The sequence below is a fragment of the Sorex fumeus genome, unplaced genomic scaffold (assembly GCF_029834395.1).
Source record: "Sorex fumeus unplaced genomic scaffold, SorFum_2.1 ptg000030l, whole genome shotgun sequence".
NCBI lineage: Eukaryota > Metazoa > Chordata > Mammalia > Eulipotyphla > Soricidae > Sorex > Sorex fumeus.
This window is the reverse complement of record NW_026606087.1, coordinates 9,860,268-9,878,404: the sequence shown is the minus strand read 5'-3', so window position 1 is coordinate 9,878,404 and position 18,137 is coordinate 9,860,268. Positions and strand designations below refer to the sequence as shown.

The following is an 18,137-nucleotide window of genomic DNA, read 5'->3' as shown; positions in this document are numbered from 1 at the left end:
AAAACGTTTAGGAAGCCCTGATCTAGACGGCCCAGGGAAAGGCACCCAACCTGGGCTCAGCCCCAGAACCACACGCTCCCTGGAGCAGCCCTAGAATATAGCCGGGTATAGCCGTAGAGACCCCCAGTCATCACTTGGTCTATACTGGAGGTGCCCTGATCATCACCAGGATAGCACAGTGATCCCTGATAGTTCAGGGCCTGAGGATGCACTGACCACACACAGGTCCAATTGTCTAGGAGGGACTGACCCTTCCCCCTGACACCCAGGCCCTCTAAGTACCACTTGGGTCCCTCCCTGCACCCCCCGCCCCCCCCCCCCAACCAAAAGAAACCCTGATCTAGAGGAATTAAGGACTGGGAGTTTATCCCAGGCTTCATCAGAGGCCACTTGACTTGGACACGTTTAACTCCTGGTTCTGAAAATGGAAAGAGAGAACCACTGATAGAGCAAAACAGGCGCCCGGAGAGGTGGCGTCAGCGCCCTGGCCAGCCTCTCTTTCCCCACTGCCTCACACTCTGCCTTTCAGGCATGCTCCCTGGGTGGCTATTGCTGACGCTGATGATCAGTCATCACTGGGGTTCCCCTGAGACTGGGAGCTCCTCAGCAACTTCCCGGAAGAGTGGGAATGTGGGGAGCAGACAGAACAGCACCCCCGGACCCTGTGTGATTCCTGTGGAGTGCTTCCACCCTGGATCCTTTCACTCTGTGAGAGGGTCTACTCTTCACTGCCCCATTTCCCAAAGTCACTCTCACAGAAACGTTTTACTTCTTCTTAGTCCATTGACTTCTAAAAATATTCACGTGTGAAGACATGGACAGTTTACAAAACTGAATAACTGTGTTATAAGATAAAACTTAGGAACCCAGTTGATCAAAACAAGCCATCAAGTCAGTATGGTGACTTTGGGTTTCTTACCAGAATCATACTCACAGGCCCTTGTGGCGCTTTGCCCTTCTTTCCTTAGTCTCACAGGGAACCTTATGAACTCTGTACAGGGACTGCAGAGATACTTAATGGGCTGGAGTATATGTTTTGCATCTTGGAAGCCTGGTTCTATCCCCAGTATGTCATGGACCCTGAGCATTGCCAGCAAGAATCCCTGAAAACAGAGTCTGGAGTAACCCCTGCGTAAGACCAGCTGTACCCCAAAACCAACCCCCCCAAAAAAAAGAAAAGAAAAGAAACCTCTTGGGGCCAGAAATATAGTACAGTGGGTAGGGCTCTTGCCTTCCATGCAGCCTACCCCTGCAACTTCATCTGGTTTCTAGAATACTGCCAGGAGTGATCTCTGAGCACAGCCAGTTATGACCCTTCTCCAGCCCACAAAAATATCCCTGTACATGATCACATTTTGTTATCCTCTTGGAATTTTGCTTTGAACTAAATGAAATGCAGCAAGAATTCCTATCTTTAAAATAGTCCTTTAAACATGTAGGATAAGGAATATAGTAGGAGTTCCCATTCGATCCAAGTTCTTTTTATAAGTCTCAATTATATTTAAATTTTTTCTTCATATGAATCACAAATAAGTCTCATTCTCATTTTAAAAGCAACAATTCATACATAATTCAACTATTATAAAATGTTATCTTTCATTTACTTTCTGTAGATGATTATTGTATAAGAATGTTATAGAGTTCTTTTAGCCTGGAAATTTTGTTGAACTCTTTGATTTTAGAGATTTCTCTCTTCTCTCTCTCTCTCTCTCTCTCTCTCTCTCTCTCTCTGCTTTTTGGGTCACACCCAGCAATGCTCAGGGGTTGCTCCTGTCTCTGCACTCACGAATTACTCCTGGTGGTATGTGGGGGACCATATGGGATGCCAGGGACTGAACCCAGGTCAGCCGTGTACAAAGCAAATGCCCTACCTACTATACTATCGCTCCATCCCCCAAGATTTTCTCATTGATCCTTCTAATTTTTCTTAGCTCCAAGTACAGTGTATTATTTACAATGATAATGATTTTTGTATTCAAGTATAACTATAAAAGTCATATAAATTAGGGGCCAGAGTGATAATACAGCATATACAAGGGTGTTCGCCTTGTATACAGGTTACACGGGTTCAGTCTTCAACACCACATACGCTCCCCAGAGTGCCACCAGGAGTGATCCCTGAGTGCAACCCTAGGAGTAAGTCATGAGCATCACTAGGTATGACCCAAATTTTTTAAAAAAGAAAATCATATAAATTTTTGTTTTACCTTTAGACTAATGCCATTTATCAGTATCATACTCAGGGACTTCCATTAATTTTTATGGATACATGAAATTTTAATTTAAAAAATCATTGTAGTTTAGGTAACATTGATTATAATAGTATTACAGTTCATGGTTTTGATGTACATAGTTTCTGCATCTTAACCATCACCAAAGTACGCAAGACCTTCCTTTCACCACTAACATTATGTTATTTCTAGTCTTCTTCCTTCTCCCTTCCCCTCACTGCTCTGTGATCTCAATTTGATAATTAATAGTCAAGTGTTTGTCTTCATCTGATACTGTCTAGTCCCTTGTTTTGTTTCTCAGTATAGCACAGACAGGTGTGATTATGTAGTCCTTCTCCAACTTAACATAATGCCTTCCAATTCCACCCAAGTTGCAACAAACTACACAATTGCATCTTTTCTCCTAGCTGAGTAGTCTTCCACTGTGTACGTGTACCAAAGCCTCTTTATCCACTCATCTCTCATTGGGCATCTGGGTGGTTTGCAGAGGCTGGCTATTACACTTATTGTAGTGAATTTAGATATTCATTTTTAAAAATTCTCTAGATAGTTAGTCCCAGTTCCTCCCCAGGCCCTCTGAGCCACAGTCCTTTTTATAATTTTTTTTATTGAATCACTGCAACTTACAAAGTTATAAAGGTATTTATGGTTGAGTTTTGGGCATACATTGTTCACACACTAATCCCTCTACCAGTGCCCACTACCCTTTCCCGTTGTTCCCAGTTTTCCTCCCACCCCCAATGGGAGGAAAGCTTTACCCCCCCCCCCCCATTTTCCTAGTGTTGCCTTCCCTAACTTATCGCCCCAACTCCCGCCCCAGTGGCAAGCTTCCTACTGAAGACCAGCCTTTATGTCGTCACTGGGCATTTGATATTCCCCTGTGGCATTTCTTTATATCCCACATATGAGTGCGATCATTCTGAGTCTGTCCCTCTCCCTCTGATTTATTTCACTCAACATGCTACTCTCCAGATCCATCCACATTACAACAGATTGCATGACTTTATCTTTTCTTATGACTGAGTAGTATTCCATTGCAGGTATGTACCATAGTTTCTTTATTCAGTCATCTGTTTGTGAGCAGTTGGGTTGTTTCCATATTCTGGCTATTGTATAAAGTTGAGCCACCATCTCAGGCTCAACAGTAGATTCTGGGACTGGAGGGGCTGGGGTGAGAGACAGTTTCCAGACCTCAGAGCTAACATCTACAGAGGGGCAGGAAGCTTGCTCCTGGCACATCTAAAGGCAGACCTGTACCTGATCAGCTTTGTAGACACTAAGAACTTCTGGTGTGTGAGCCCAGGAAGCCAGTGAAAGACTTTAAACAGCAGGTGCCATGGTAGATTTGCATTATGAAAAGATCATTCTCGCTGCCATGTGAGAACAGACTGCAGGGGGGCAGAGGGAAAGGAGGTGCAGATCATTATGTAACAACAGCCAGCTCAGACAGTTCTCTCCTCACTGTGTGCCAGGCACTTTTGAAATGGTTTAATATATTAACTCTTAAATCCCCAGGAGCACAGGGAGTGCACGGCAGGTTTGCCGCCAGCAGGCCGCCCACAAAGTGAAGCACCCTGGGTCATCCCAGGCTCCGGGGGGGAGTTATTTGGATGTAGGTGGTGGTAACACTGGAGACGGTGCCAGGGGACCAATGGAGGAGATGCTTAAGGTTTAATGGCAACAGCACTTGGTGATGTCTGGGCTCCTGGGGAGGAGGAGAGATCAAGGTCATGGTTTTCCCACCTATGTGTGGCTACTGGGATTTTTTTTCTGGGACTTTGTTCGCTTTTCCTGTGGGTTGCTCACATGTACTTCTCAGCTCTGCTCGTTTTAACGGGGCGGGCGGAAGGGACATACACTCATCACTGGGGTGCACGCTGCACTCCCCTCCACCTTCTCTGTCTGCAAGGGGTGGGAGGGGGGTTGGGGGAGGCTCTCTGCTTTTCACTGAAGTTTGTTTAGAAGTGTAAGTGTAAGGACAAGCCAAGGCCAGTAGGTTCTCCATCTGCTCTCCCAGGTGCGAAATGTAGGCAAGATACAAGTTGTCAAATAGGGGCCTAGGTAATTAAACTCTGGTGACAATGGGGTGCTTAGACAACAGTCTACCTCTTCCGCTTATGGATCAATACACCAAAGCCAAGGACATGGGCAAAGGCTGTGTCTTTGCTCATGTAAGAAGCCAGAGTTTTCCAGTCTGCCAGACAGACAGACACTAGTAGCATCTTTGGATCAAGTAGGGGACGTGGTCACCTGCCCCAGTGGGAGCACCAGAGGAGGCACCAGAGTGTCAGAGTCAAAGATGGAGTGAGATGACTTAAGAGAAGGTTGTAAGGGCTGAAAATATAGTGCGGGGCTTACGGTACTTGCCTTGCACGTGGCCAATCTTGGGGTTCAGATCTAAGCACTTACATGTGGGTCCCCAGGTAAGAGTAGCCAAGAGTAACCCTTGAGCAAAAAGCCGGAAGTAAGTCCTGAATACCACCGGGTGTGGGCCCCAACCTCCCCCCAAAAAAAAATAAATTAATGAAGGATTATTGTTTGGGGCCAGAGAGATAGTATAAGAAGTAAGACTTGGCCCCAGTTCCAATTCCCAGCACTATATATGGTATTCAGGACAGAGCACTCCTGAGCACTGCTGGGAAGGAAGGTAGGGAGGGAGGGAGGGAAGGGAAACAGTCGTCTTGGGTTAGAGAAATGGGTACCAGTAGCTCATAAGAAGTAAGCTGAGGTTTGATTCTGAGCCCCTGAGGCCCAATCTAGGGACCTGGAAGATTTGGAAGGGGGTGGCCAGAGGCTGGGGCAGAGCCAAGAGTGACCCAGACGAGAGGAACACCTGGTGCTCTAAGGACGCTGGCCTCCGGGACCACAGCCCCAATCTGTTTTGAGGGCTGATCCTGCTTACCTGCCTCTAAGAAGACCCGCCCAGGAACCACAGTGGGTATGAGGGCCAGGACAGGGCCATCTGACCAGACGTGTATAGATCAGATTCTGGGGGTCTTTATACTGAGCAGACCCCCTGGCCCCTGGTCACTGAGCACCTACTCTGGACCCCTGAGGCTGACAGGAGAGGAGAGACAGGCTCGGGAGCAGCAAGCACTGTGGTACGGCAGAGGAGGTTTGGGAGTAAGGTGGGCACCCAGGAATCAGGGGCAGAGATGCAGGAGAGCATCCCGGCAGAGGCGGTGTGAAGCTGGAGAAGGCAGAGGGAAACCTTCCCGGACCCTACCCAGACTCCCAAGCCCTGGAGCCCACCTGAGGAAGTGTAGAAAGGGCTACACAGAGACCCGGGATGCTGCTGAGAAGCCAACTCCGCCCCCCATCCTGGAACCCAGGCAGGAGGCAGCATGGGAACTGCCCCTTCTCACACTCACCTACCAGACCCGTGGCACAGGCTCACCCTGAGTGAGCCCTTGCTGCGGGGACCACCCACTGCGCTCATGCTCCCCGCTGACTAATAGCTCCTGAAGGAACTGTGAGCAATCAATGAGAGCCCCATGGAACCGCCAAGGTGGGCACCCTGATGACTAAATGTGACACCGCCACAGTGCCGAGAACGTCGGCACAGCGGCCTTGGGTCTACCCGGTGCAAGAGGCATGACAGGCATCACTTCAGCTAGGCAGAAGAGGAAAACGAGGGGAGCCCCAACGATTGGTTTTCTTTGCCACCCAGTGAGGTCGCCGCAGCGAAAAACGAAATTCAGCTCTCCTAGAGCTGTGCGTAGTTCCTTGGTATAATACCAGCCCCTGAGGCTTATTTCAGGGTTGCTAAAACTATAATCATCTTCTTTGTCTCCTACTAGCACTGCCGTAAAAAGTCAAAATATACAGACAGACATGTAGTACTGGAAGGCAGCCTTGGAGATTGTTCCCTGAATTTCCCGAGGCACAGAGAGCTGACCCATTGCATCAGAGTCACACAGCACATTAACCACGGGAGTTCCAACCGGGCACCAGGGCTGGGGTTCTTTCCTCTATAAGCATCCCCATTTTAGAGTTGGGAACACTCAGCCTAGGAGGCAGAATGACAACAATCTCTTAGTTGTACCCTTCAGCACTGTTTCTACAGAAACCCGGTGATGATAGAGTCTGATATTTCTTACACGTATCAGCTGAAAGGAGGAAAGAACCATTGAGCCAAAATTAAAAAAGTCTGAATTTGGGGTGATAAACTTTGCAAATAGCTTAAAGTCGCATGTTAGGGTCTGCTTCCTCTTCCTGGAGAGACTGACTTGTGAATTCGGAATAGGGTTGTTTTAAATAACCATAATTTTTTTTCCTTGGGGATGGGGGAGCAGGTGGAAATCAAGACTACGACTCATAGGTTTTTCAGAAAGGTTACAAAATAAAATGTTCTTTGCCCGAGGATATAAAGGTAATGGCTCTCTGTTTGACAAAGGAGAGGGCTCTGCTAGATAAATCTGGCATTATGAATGTCTGAGAGTGCGCTAGCTCTCTTCCTGATCAGCTTAATTCCTTGTTGCTTGTCTGCAAATCCAATAAGGCTGGTAAAGCAACCCCCATCCTGGAGGCTGAGTGCAGGGGCCTGAGGACTCCTCAGAAGGCTTTGCCTATTTATGACATGGCCCCTGCTCCCGCCCGGGAGAGCTGGGCTTACAGGCCCTGAGGCAGAGAGCACAGGAGCCCTGGCCACAGCCGACACGGCTCCCCCAGGACAGGGACCCTGGGCTTAAGCTCCCCACTCCCCTCTCCCCTGCCCCACCCCACCCACCACTGCAGATGTGCCTCTCTGAGTAGGAGAAGCTCTGCAGCCCCTCAGAACAGAGCTGACGACCCCCAGTGAAGAGCCAGAGGCGGAGCAGTGGCCAGTCTTCCCTGTCCCCCTCCATCTTAAACTTGCTCCCAATCCCAGAAGCTCCTTGGGCAGTGGAAACACGTGCAGTTGAGCATGGCCACCTGCATGTCCTCCCAGGAGTATATTGCACATGGTGACCCAGGATGCCTTAACCTCTGGGCTCTTAAAATGTCATGTTTACCAGGCCATGGGACAGGCACTCGCTGTACTGGTTCCTCTCTGTCTCCCCATGGGGAGGAGATGGGAACTGTGCTGTCAAGGGGTTCCTAGCATCTTTGTGTCGGGGGTGGGGTGGGGTGGGGGAGGCATAGCAGGAACCCAGAGCTGGAGTCAGGAGGAAGCACTGTCACCTAGAAGGAGCATTCAACCGGAAAGGTGGGGTGAGTCCTGGGGGGCCTAGCTGGGGACCCTCCACCCTCTCTGTTTGCACCCCAGGTGGCTTTTTATGGGACCAATCATACGTGCACTGGCTCACAGCACTTCTTTATAGGCCATTACGTTTTCCTACATTATTGTAACCCATCTCGTAAAACTCTCTCTGTTACTGAAAAGTCCCTGTAAAAAGATGCTTAGTGACCCAGCCTGTGAACGTCGTGGAACTATGTACTTGACCAAGTCCCCAGAAGAAATAGACGTCACATAGCCTGGCTTTTGCTGTTTCCCCAGAAAATGAAAGAAAGCAGGGGCGCTCTGTCCCCGAGACTGGTGCCCTCGCCTCTTCGCCCCACTAGACGTATAGAGCAGGAACTCAAGGCAGACGCCTAAGGCCCTCCTCGTCCGGTCTTCTCTGGAGCATCGCCGTGATGCTTGTGGTTCGACAGCTCTCTGCTGCCTCCGTTTGAGTGTCAAGCCTCACATGGCGTCCTCGCGGCTTTGAGCAGGCTCTGTAGCTCTGGGTGTCTCCATCCGTAAAGTGGGGATTAATGATAACACCTACCTCACCGTGTTGCTGTGAGGAGTAGATGAGACGAGCTATGGATGACTCTGAGGTTGAGAGGCATGACTCAGGAGATGTCATCATAAAGCCAATTTTGTTTTTATCTTCCCTGATCTCTTTAAATGTATTTAACTTAGCCTATGGACCTGCTTTTGCCCTTCCCTAGACCTAGATAAAATTGAGGGCAGTTCACATGAATTTTTCTGGGCAGTGAACAAAGGTTATTCTGTCCATATATCCTTCTTAGTATAAGAAAAGTTTTGAGGGGCCAGATTCAGGGACTAGGTATGCATGCACTGCTCCTGACGCAGGTTCACTCCCCAGCACCGCTGGGCCCAGCATCGGCAGATGTTGTGACCTGGAGGACCAAGTACCAGGTGATCCCCTGCCCCGGATCCTCAGCCCGGGGAGTGTTTCCCAGGCCTCCTGAGCACTGGTTGGTGACCCCTCAAATCTCCCAAGTGTTTTAAAACTACAGTGTGACACCACCCACCAGAAGTACAGTCCCGCCCACAAAGGAGAGTTGGGAGCGTTTCCCTGACAAGGTGAAAGGAGAAGGGGAAAGGGGAAAGAGCAATGGGAAGGGGAAGGGGAGAGGGGAGGTGAGCGGCAGGGATGTTCCTGCCTGCTGCTTGGGTGAGTGGGGGTCGACTTGGGGACTTACCCCTTAGGGACCTCCTTCATGGGTGCTTCAGGACAAACACCAGACAGAACCGGTCTCTCCCCAAGTGCAACTCCCTGGATGTGGGTGAAGCTTTCTCCTCACAGAGAATACGGTTTCTCTCCTCAGGTCCTAGAAGGGGTCCACACCCCTCCCCTTCCAGTGGGGCCCTCTTGGCTGGGAACTAAGATAGTTCCATCAGCCTTTTTGGCAAGACCCATCTTGGTCCACAGAAAACACTCTTGTGTGCTTGACCCCCACAAACCCGGGCTTCAGGTGAACCCTCAAGCAGTAGTGCTCAGTCAGATGAGAGAGGTCAGCCCAAGTGGCCCCAACACCCCTGTTGCCACATGCTAAGCTTCCCCAGAGCGTCTTCTTTGGAGCCCCCTCTGGAATTGAGAGGCAGGCTGAGGGCGCTCCCTAGGATGCCTCTCAGATCTCCCACAACCCTTTGCGCATCTCCCCTCCTTGTCCCCACCCCACCCCCCTACCCCCATGCTAGAGGCCTGGGCCTGCTATGGGTTCGCGCGCCCAGAGTTTCCGCGCCTCCTTTCCAGATCCCATTTGGCATCTCTCACCTCACTTTGGAATGGGAAATCTATGAACTCAGAGGGAGCGCCATACCTCTGCATTCTGTACCCACCCTTGCCTCTGTGAAGGGCAAAGTGAGGGCGCGCCACAGATCGGGGACTCGACAGCCACCCCTGCAGGTGCCTGGGTCCACGTGGCCAGTCTCGTGGGTGCTGTCCACTCAGGCTCATCTTACAGCCCCATGGTGCCCTTTGTTTTTCTCCCCTGTTTCCTGCTCTATGAGCTTTACAATTCCTCCAGGCTTTTGTTGTGACTTTTGCTTGCTGATGTCTTCCTCACTGGGAAGTGGGAAGTGGACATGTTGGCTGTCATTAATTTTACTGGTGGTTTGCCTACATTTTCCCCCCCCAAAGCTCTCAGTAAGCCTCCTCACCTTACTTCAAGCATGTAATAGGGTCATGATCTTTGTATATGGCCTGCAGGTACTTGAGGGAAATGCCACAGGACTGACCACTCACAGGACACTGCCACTCTGCCATGATGGCATCCCCACAGACATTGGGGTGTGGTGTAGGGCCTGGTCGTCCCGGTGCTGGACTTTTCCCTTGTAGCCGTCTTTCAGTTTCAGTTCCTCTGGTCCTGTCTCCTCTTATTTTGTCTCTAGCTATATCTTTCTAAAAACCACATCTGGGCAAGGTATTACTGGTGTAAAACTCTATAAATGGGGGTTGGGGAGATAGTACAGCTGGTAAGATGCTTGCCTTGCTTGCGGCCAATGAGGGTACCATCCCAGGCACCCCATATGGTCCTTCCCAACCCCCCAGCAGTAATTCCTGAGCTCAGAGCCAGGAGTAAGCCTGCTCCCCAAAGGAACAAAAAACATAAATGTGTCCTACTCGCCAAAGAATAAAATCCAATCTCCCTAGTTTGATGATCTCAGTACCATACTTAAGCTTCCAGACCCATCTCCTGCCATCCGAACCACTCACCCATATGCCACCACACAGGGTGATTGTCTCATATCTTGAAACCTTGCCCAGGACCTCCTTTCTGTCTGGACTACCCTTGCTGGAAGTCACTCCACACAGTGCCTGGCCAGTCTTAGCATTTAAGTAACTGGGAAGCACATCTTCTTTCCCATTCTGATTAGTCTGTGAAATCCTGTGCATCCTTCAAGGCCCAGTCCAGCTGCCTTCCAGTCTTATCCTTAGCAAAGCCTTGTCCTAAGCCCTCTCTCTCCTTCCCTCACACACTGCCCTAGCTGCATCCCCAGCCCCCCAGCCTAGTGTATACCTGTGTTATAACACCAGCATCCCAGGGCCTCCTGCTTGGCTAAAAGCTCCGTGTGAGAAGAACTGAGCAGGACGCCTGCTCACACCTCTGCTGCCTCTAACCCCGGCTGCGTTTAGCCAATGTTTGGTGAATTAGAGTTGTTTTCCTCACTGCAAACATATAATGCCAAGCTTCTAGGCTGGGGACTGAGGGACGTGGTGCCCAGCTGAGAATGTTGTTTGTATTCTGTGCTTCCAAAATTGGCAAGGGCTGGCCCACTCCCAATAAACCCCAAATTACAGATAGAAAATTTAAGACTCTGCATGGAAGTACCAAGATGCCAAACACTAACCTCCTCCCCTGGGTGAACTGGTCTTACCCAGGGGAACTTGCCCCAGGACCCTCTAGCAGGGTGGCAGACCTGAGGGGTTCCTTTTGGCTGCTCCATCGCTATGTTTCCTTAACTCCCCTCACCAACCATGAGCATGTTGGAAAATGCCTCAGCAGCACCCAGGGAGGATTTAAAGTCATAGCAAATATCTCATCTTTGCAGGATTTGAACAGGTGGGTAGGGAGGGGGTGTTGGGCTGCAAAGCAGCATTTCGAAAGAGAGAACCTTGTTCCGGGGTTAAATCTGTAAAAACTTACCAGTTGGCCTCTCCTCAAGGGTCTCTCTAAGGTACAGTTATATTTTAACCATTGCCTTGTAGAATATTCTTCAATGCTACTTTCTGGAGTGACTTTTTGATGGAGCTCTCGGAACAAGAAACCTCTAACTGCAGTTTTGAGAGGAATCTATATACTCATGCACCCTAAGGAGCTCACAGATAGGAATTTTGATCCTTCCCATGCACACGCATCTACACAACCTCCCAAAAATTCTTGTCCAGGCCCAATACTATAGGGGCAACACAGACAGACAGACAGACACACACACACTCATGTGCACAACACACAGACACGTACACAGTCTCACCAGCTCTCCCTCCTCCCATGAGCACATGAACAGCCTCCACAGGAAGCGAAGGAGAGCTATCTTATTTCTGCCCCTCACACTGATTCCTGATTTTGCTCCCTTAGGGTAGAGCCTAAAGTGCCTACTTAATAGATTCAATTACTCCAGGCTCCTGAGACCTTCCAGCTAAGTTCTGATAGCTTTAAGGTGTCAGGTAATTTAGGAATAAGGGGGCTGGGGGTGGGGAAATAAGCCCTCAAGTTCTTGAAAGGGAGATGTGCTGGGCTCTAGCCATGTGTGAAGGAGACACTGTCTGTAACTCGGAGAGCGGAGAACGCAGGGCCAGCCTCATGCTCTGCAGCTTTGTCTGCGGGCCTGAAGGTCATAGGCTCCCCCTTCACAGGCTGCAAACACGCCAGAGTTGAAAACAGGGCCTGGGCCCCGTGTCCCAGCAGGCACAGTAGCAGTTCTGCTTTCCGCCCCTGCACCCACTCTGGAGTGATTTGTTTTATCTGTTTTTTTTTTTGCCCTTCCCCTCCCCCCAAGACAGTGATAGTTCCTTGTGGCTGGTTGTCCGGGGTTGCGGCCTTTAGAATGCCCTGATGCCAGGCCTGCGATGGATCTGACCTGCTCTGTGCTCCGCTAGCCACCGGGGGAACGGGTGCACCAGTGCATGAACTTTCATTGGTAGGAAGAAGACCAAGGGCAAGGACTGTTGATCCGGACAGTGTATGAATTTCAGATTCACCCTTAACCAGTTGGGCAAGAGTGTTTAACTTCTTCTGTGCCTCAGTTTCTTCCTCTGAGATGGATCTGAAATGGATCCTTCCTCTGTGAAATGGATACTTCACTGAAAGGGTTGAATAGGTTGTATTCTATTGATAGCCCCTGATGCCCAGAAAAGATTATGGGCTTTATAGATACCAGTCAGGGCAAGGCTGCAGAGCTGAGGGTGACCCGGGGTAAGGAGGCCTGACTGTGGAACCAGGGCCGCACGTGGAGTCCTTCCTCAGCTCAGCGGTCCATTCTTGCACCCCCACCCGGTCATGTGGTCAGGGAGACATCTGAATCCCCAAAGAATCCCCATCTGGACACAGTGCTGGGTTGGTTGGGCAGGGTTTGGGGGGCACTGGGGCTGGGGTGCTGCTAAATCCAGGGTGCACCTGAGGAAACCACGGGTAGTGTTGACCCGCGTTTGCACCCCTCAGTACAGCCCAGCAGCTTTGTTGACCTCTACTGGTGCCCCAGGCTCCCTGTGTGTCCTCTGCCCTTTATCCCCACCTCAGGCCTTGCTTTAAAGTCCCTGCTGATTGGAGCCAAAGAGAGCACAGCAGGTAAGGCGCTTGCCTTAGGCTCCATCCAAGGCACTGCATAGTGTAGCTGTGTGGGACCCCCAAAACCAAAAGCAAAATAAAATAGAGTTGGTGTTAGGAAGGATCTCCCCCCCCCACCACACACACACACACACACACACACACACACACACACAACACTGTAAGATAACCTTTGTCCAGAGATTATTTTGTTTCCTTTTAAGTGAGACCCCTAGGTTTTGGAGGACAAAACCCTAGTTCCATTTCTGCCCGTGGCTTCCGTGCTTTAATTATGGGACTTTGGGGCATCCCTGAGGCTTTATTCTCTGGAAAACAAGGATAAAATGAGCCCCTGAGCGCCTCTCTAGGCTGGTGTGAGTGTATAGGGACTGTGCCTTAAAAAGGAAGGATTTGAGGGAACACCTCTTTTACTGAAACCAGAGCAAATGGCTGGGGGTGGGGTGGGCTTGTGAGAACTGGAGAGGAGGGAAGGGAGGGAGTGACCACCCTTTAGGGTTCCCCAGGACCTCTTTAGCTCCATCCTGGCCTCATCCCCTTCCTGCACAGCCGGATCCCACAGTTACCACCCCCGCCCCCGCCCTTGCCGCTTCTCCCGCCCTTCCCGGGTTCCCACCCCCCGGCCCCCAATCTGAGCCGCGGTTTGCCATCCCCTAGTGGCGAAGAGCGGTGGGTGTTAGGACTCTTCCCCGAATTTTTTTGTGTTTGTGTGCAGAAGGAGGAATCGGAGGCCAGAGTCCCCGTGCGGTGGCCGCGCTCTGACAGCCCGAGGAGGGCACGGGCGCGGTCACGTGCGTGGAGCCGGGCTCCCCGCGATTTCTCGGGACTGGGCTTTTTTGGGGGGGCTCCCGGCCGCGGCGGGGCGGGGCGGGGCGAGGGAGGAGGGCGGGGCGGGCCGCCGCTGCCACGCAGAAGCCGGGCCGGGCACGGACGGCCGAGGGCCTGGGCCGCCTCCCCGCGCGCGCGCCGCCCCGCGCACCCCGCCGGCAACCGCTGTCCGCGCCCGCGGCCGGGGCCCTGCCGCGCATCCCCGGCCCGAGAGGATGTGGCCCGGGGCGGCCCGGGAGCTGAGCAGGGCCCCCCACACCGGCCCCCGCGGGCTCCGGCCTCCAGAGCCGCAGCCGCCGCCCCGCCCCCGAGAGACATGACTTCCAAGCCGCATTCCGACTGGATTCCCTACAGGTACGCGGGGCGCCGGCCCCGCTCTCTCGCTTGCTCTCTCTCTGCATCTGGGGGGTGGGTGGGAGCGGGGTGCAGGCCCCCCGCGGGCTTGCCCATCAGCCTGCCGCGCCGGGAGCGGAGTGGAGCGCCCACCGCCTCCACTCGGGGTGCGGGGTTGCCGGTGACACCCCGACCGGGCTGCCGGACCCCCATCCCCTTTCCTAACAGCCCCTGCAGAGGGGTCTACGGGTTCGAGGCGCTGGTCCTTCCTATCCCAACTTTGGGGGCCCAGGAGAACAGAACACGCCCGCTCCGCCCCGGGCTGCTTCCAAGGACCGGGCCCCCTGGTTCGTGCGGGCCTTCTTGGGCCTTGCTGGGTCGTCAGTACCAAGTGGGAGTCACTGGGGAGGGAGCACAGCGCGCTCGGACCCGCACTCATAGGCCCAGAACATCTGGCCAGTTGTTGCAACCAGCACACACCAACCGGATGTGCGCTCAGTGGACCAGACCCACTCGGGCTTGGGAGGGGGTTCAGGCCCTTACTGGGAGAATTCCTGGAGGCTTTATTGGGCACCCAGAGCTCAGGGCTGCCCCCACGCACGTGCACCTGTATCTGTCCACACTCACAGCCACAAGCACCAGAGCACTCACACACACACACACACACACACACACACACACACACACACACTTGCGCACGCGCACACACACAGGTGGGCTCATGCAGGTGCAACTCTAGGTATCTGTGCACTTACACATCCAGCCTTTGAAGAACAGCCAACAACCCCTCCTCCCCACTGGCAAGGACCGCTCCTACCTTTCAGGAACCCTGACATTCACTGGCTAACAGGTCTCTACCTGGCTGTGGCTTGGCTCATAGAGCCAGGGCTCCTTTCCATGTGTGGAACACAGAAGAAGCCAGGCCCATGTCCCAGACCCTGTGGTCTGTCCTGTGGACAGGCTGGACTGTACCACCTGTGTAGGGGCGAGGCTGGGGAGGGGTCTCTGGGGCTTCTCCCCATCCCGCTAGCTACTCCATCCTCTGCCTTGCCCCTGGAAAGGAGCTGATTGCCATGGCAGCACCAGATCCGCAGCCACCCATTGGCTCCTCGGTTGCCATGGGCTACAAGGCTTTCTTTGGGCCTCCTGGAGAGGTATGTATAAAAAGGGTGCTGGACAACTAAGCTGCCACCCCAGAGGTAGGGACGGGCCCTCGGGAGCCGCCTGATGACAGACGTCTGTTCTCAGGGTAGAACCGGATGCTGCTGGCTGGCAGTCATTCTGACAGCACCCTTCCTTGAGTGTCCAAAATGGAAACCTGCAGAAACTGCCCGGGGCTTGTTTCAGAGCAGATCATTTCCCAAGCGGGCACTTGTCACTGGCCCAGGAGTCCATCGTTTCTCTTCAACGTCTTGTTGCCTCTATCCTCTGGGGCTTCACAGCTTGCCAGATTCAGAATTTGTGGGTGCCCTTCCCACCCCTCCAGCCCCCCAGGAGGCTTCCTGGTGACCTGTGCGGCATACCTGCGTTTCCCCTCCACCAGAGGTTCCTTGAGGGTCTCAGAGGGGGCTGAGTTCACTTAGGTGGTGCCACCTCCCAGCCCCCGCCTCAGGGCATCCAGGAGAGGAACACAGGCGACCTCTGCAGTGTCCTGGTCTCTGGCCACGTGTGAGCAAAGGAGCTTCTGGATGACAGGGGGGACCACCCCTCTCTTCTCACCTCCTAGCAGAGGTGCTTGGGCAGAGGCCACACGCTGATGGCCTAAGAGCTGTGCAGATACCTGTGCAGGGTCATGGCCACAGACTCACCTGGGAGGGAGTGGCCATTTGCACTGTGGGATGGACTTGGCAGACCAGGTCACCGTTCTAGGAAATCTCTAGAGTGAGGTAGAATAAGCTCACGGGTCTTGGAGGAAAATCTGCCTCAAGTGACTCAGGGATGGTGGTGGTGGTGGTGGTTCAGGGGTGGGGGGGGGTGACCTGTTCCTGAGCAAGGACCTAGGGAGGTGGTGGTCTCTCCAGGAAATGAGTCTGTTCCCCAGCGAATGCCCAGGGCATGGGTATCCTGACTGGAGTGATTGACCTAGCCCCGTGACCCTTATCCCCCCATTCCTCTTTGGTACCCACACACTGCACTGGGAGCCCCAAACCCCACCTACAGCTCTGCATCTCGGGGGGCCCTGCTTTCTAATGGGGGAAGATAGGTGGCTCTTACCCTGGGGGCAGGCTGGCACCAGAAGGTGCTAGAACCGCTTCTGCTGTGCCAGGGTCCCTCCGAGCCTACCCCGAGCCAGGCAGAGCACTGGGTGTGGGCTGCCAGCTTCCAAGCCAAGGAAGAGGCCAGGGCAGAGAGAAGAGGCTCCTTGCCTCGTGCGTGACCTGGGTTGCCAGCTGCAGGCAAAGCCACGTGCCTGTCGGCTCTTGGAGGAAACTGGGGCAGGAGACAGACGGGCACTTGATTCTCACGAGGGGGATGGGACCATGCCCTCGTGTGCTGGCATGTGAGTCCCTCATGGCAGAGCATGTCGGAGCCAGATGTGTCCCCTGGAGTGGGGAGCAAGGTCGGCCAGTCAGCTGGTTGAGGGCGCGGGTTTGTCCCTGTGCCTCAGTCACACCTGCGTGGTTCCTTTTCTCCAGGGCAGAGACAGTGGGTGGTGGTCTTCCCAGGGGCATCACAAAGGACTCGCAGGTTCAGACTCAGAAGGGAGCCATGTGGCCCAAACGATGAACAGTTGGGAACTTTGTTTCTCTCCGTGACCACCGATTCTATGTTTTGCCTTTCTCCGGGTTTTCGCAAGGGGTAGGAAATACCCCCTGGGTCGTGACTCCGTGACCTTTCAGGAGTCATAGGTGGGCATCGAGACTCCGAGGAGCTGGCGCCTGTCCCCTGTGCTCTGGCAGCCACTGCCGGCTGCCCTCACCAGGCCATCGCCTCCGGGGAGCAGGGGGCTCAGCAGGTTTCTGGCCGTGAGCTCAGCTGCCCCACAGAGACAAGATACCCCCGATTTCCAAGGCCCCACCCCCAGAGCGCCCCCCTCCCCGCTGTGTGCAGGGTCTTGGGGTGGGCCTGACCTGCTGCAAGGCTGGTGCTCCCCAGCGCTGCTCTCCCCCGCCCCAAGCTGACCAGAACATCCCCAGGGTAATATCTGCATGCTGGCCATTCGTCTGAATCCCTCAGTGAACAGAACCCCAGGGTCTGGGGGAGCCTGTCACCTTCATCCGAGCCTGTGTACAGGGAAGGACCTGAATTTAGGGACCCACATGGAGGGCCTGACCAGCTTCTGCTAGGTTTCTGCTTATCCTATCGCCAGTTCTGCAGCGTCTCTCAGCGACTCCTGTGTCAGGGCTTGGGTTAGGGTCTCATTATCGCCTGTCTACCGAGAAATCGGACTGGCCTCCAGGTCTTAGAGAAATTGACTCAATGTTGGAAACTGGCCTTCCAGAGCAGGATCTATCATTGGAAAACCCTCAGGAGGTTTGTCTCATGGACAAGGTCATCCCTCCCCCTTATACCTCCACATCTTGTCCGTAGGTTGCCATGGCTGATCTCGGGGTTCCCTGGAGAAGCCTGGCCACACTGTGTTTTGTTTTGTTTTTCTGATGCACCTGAGAGCAGGGTGCCCTGTCTTTCTGGCTAACTTGCCCCTAGTGATCTTCTAGCAGTTCCTTCGCCCCCTCCCATAGTACTCCCTGGAGCCTGCGTCAGGCACTCACCCACAGACTGAAATCTCTTCCCTCCTCTGAACATCACGCTGCATCAGTATTCTTGCAGCTCTGTTGCAGCTCCTCAGTTTCTTTTCTGTTCTTTTGTGAGCACCAGCCATGGCACACGGTCCGCATTTACCTGGCTGAGCATTTGGACCACACACCACACACGTCAGGTACTTTAAACAAGGAGGAACTGGAGGGACCGGTGCCGGGGTCTCTATCCTAGCAGCTCAGAATTCCTGAGTCCAACTGAGTGGCCCCGGCGGTGTGAACATGCTGGGTGAGTCGGACTGAACACAGCCGGCAGCCCCAGGGGCTACATCTCCTGTGACCACTCAGAGCTTGCCCTCCACAGCAGCTCCTGCCCAGCCACCTGTGCTTTGCTGCGTCCCCAGCATCCCCCTGACCATGGAAGGTCCAGACTGGGTGTTCCAGGAGGTCGGGCTTTGGTTGCTGGGGCTGGAGCCAGGCCACCCGGGTGCTCTTCCTCCTACTGCTCCTCTGACTTTCTGGGTCCTGTGGGGGCAGATTGATCCAT

At 53.3% G+C, this 18,137-nt stretch overlaps 1 protein-coding gene across 4 annotated transcripts in view; it reads left to right on the top strand.

Annotated features, from left to right (window-relative positions):
• TUB (TUB bipartite transcription factor) overlaps window positions 1-18,137 on the top strand; it is a 93,894-nt gene that overhangs the window by 60,410 nt on the left and 15,347 nt on the right. The window contains exon 1 of one of the 4 annotated variants that reach the window (XM_056115986.1): window positions 13,677-13,913. The exons of the other annotated variants lie outside the window; for them this stretch is intronic. Coding sequence (XP_055971961.1) covers window positions 13,876-13,913 — 38 coding nt within the window. The 5' untranslated portion in view covers window positions 13,677-13,875. Of the gene's footprint in view, window positions 1-13,676; window positions 13,914-18,137 lie in introns of those variants that run through there. 4 annotated transcript variants of the gene reach the window in all.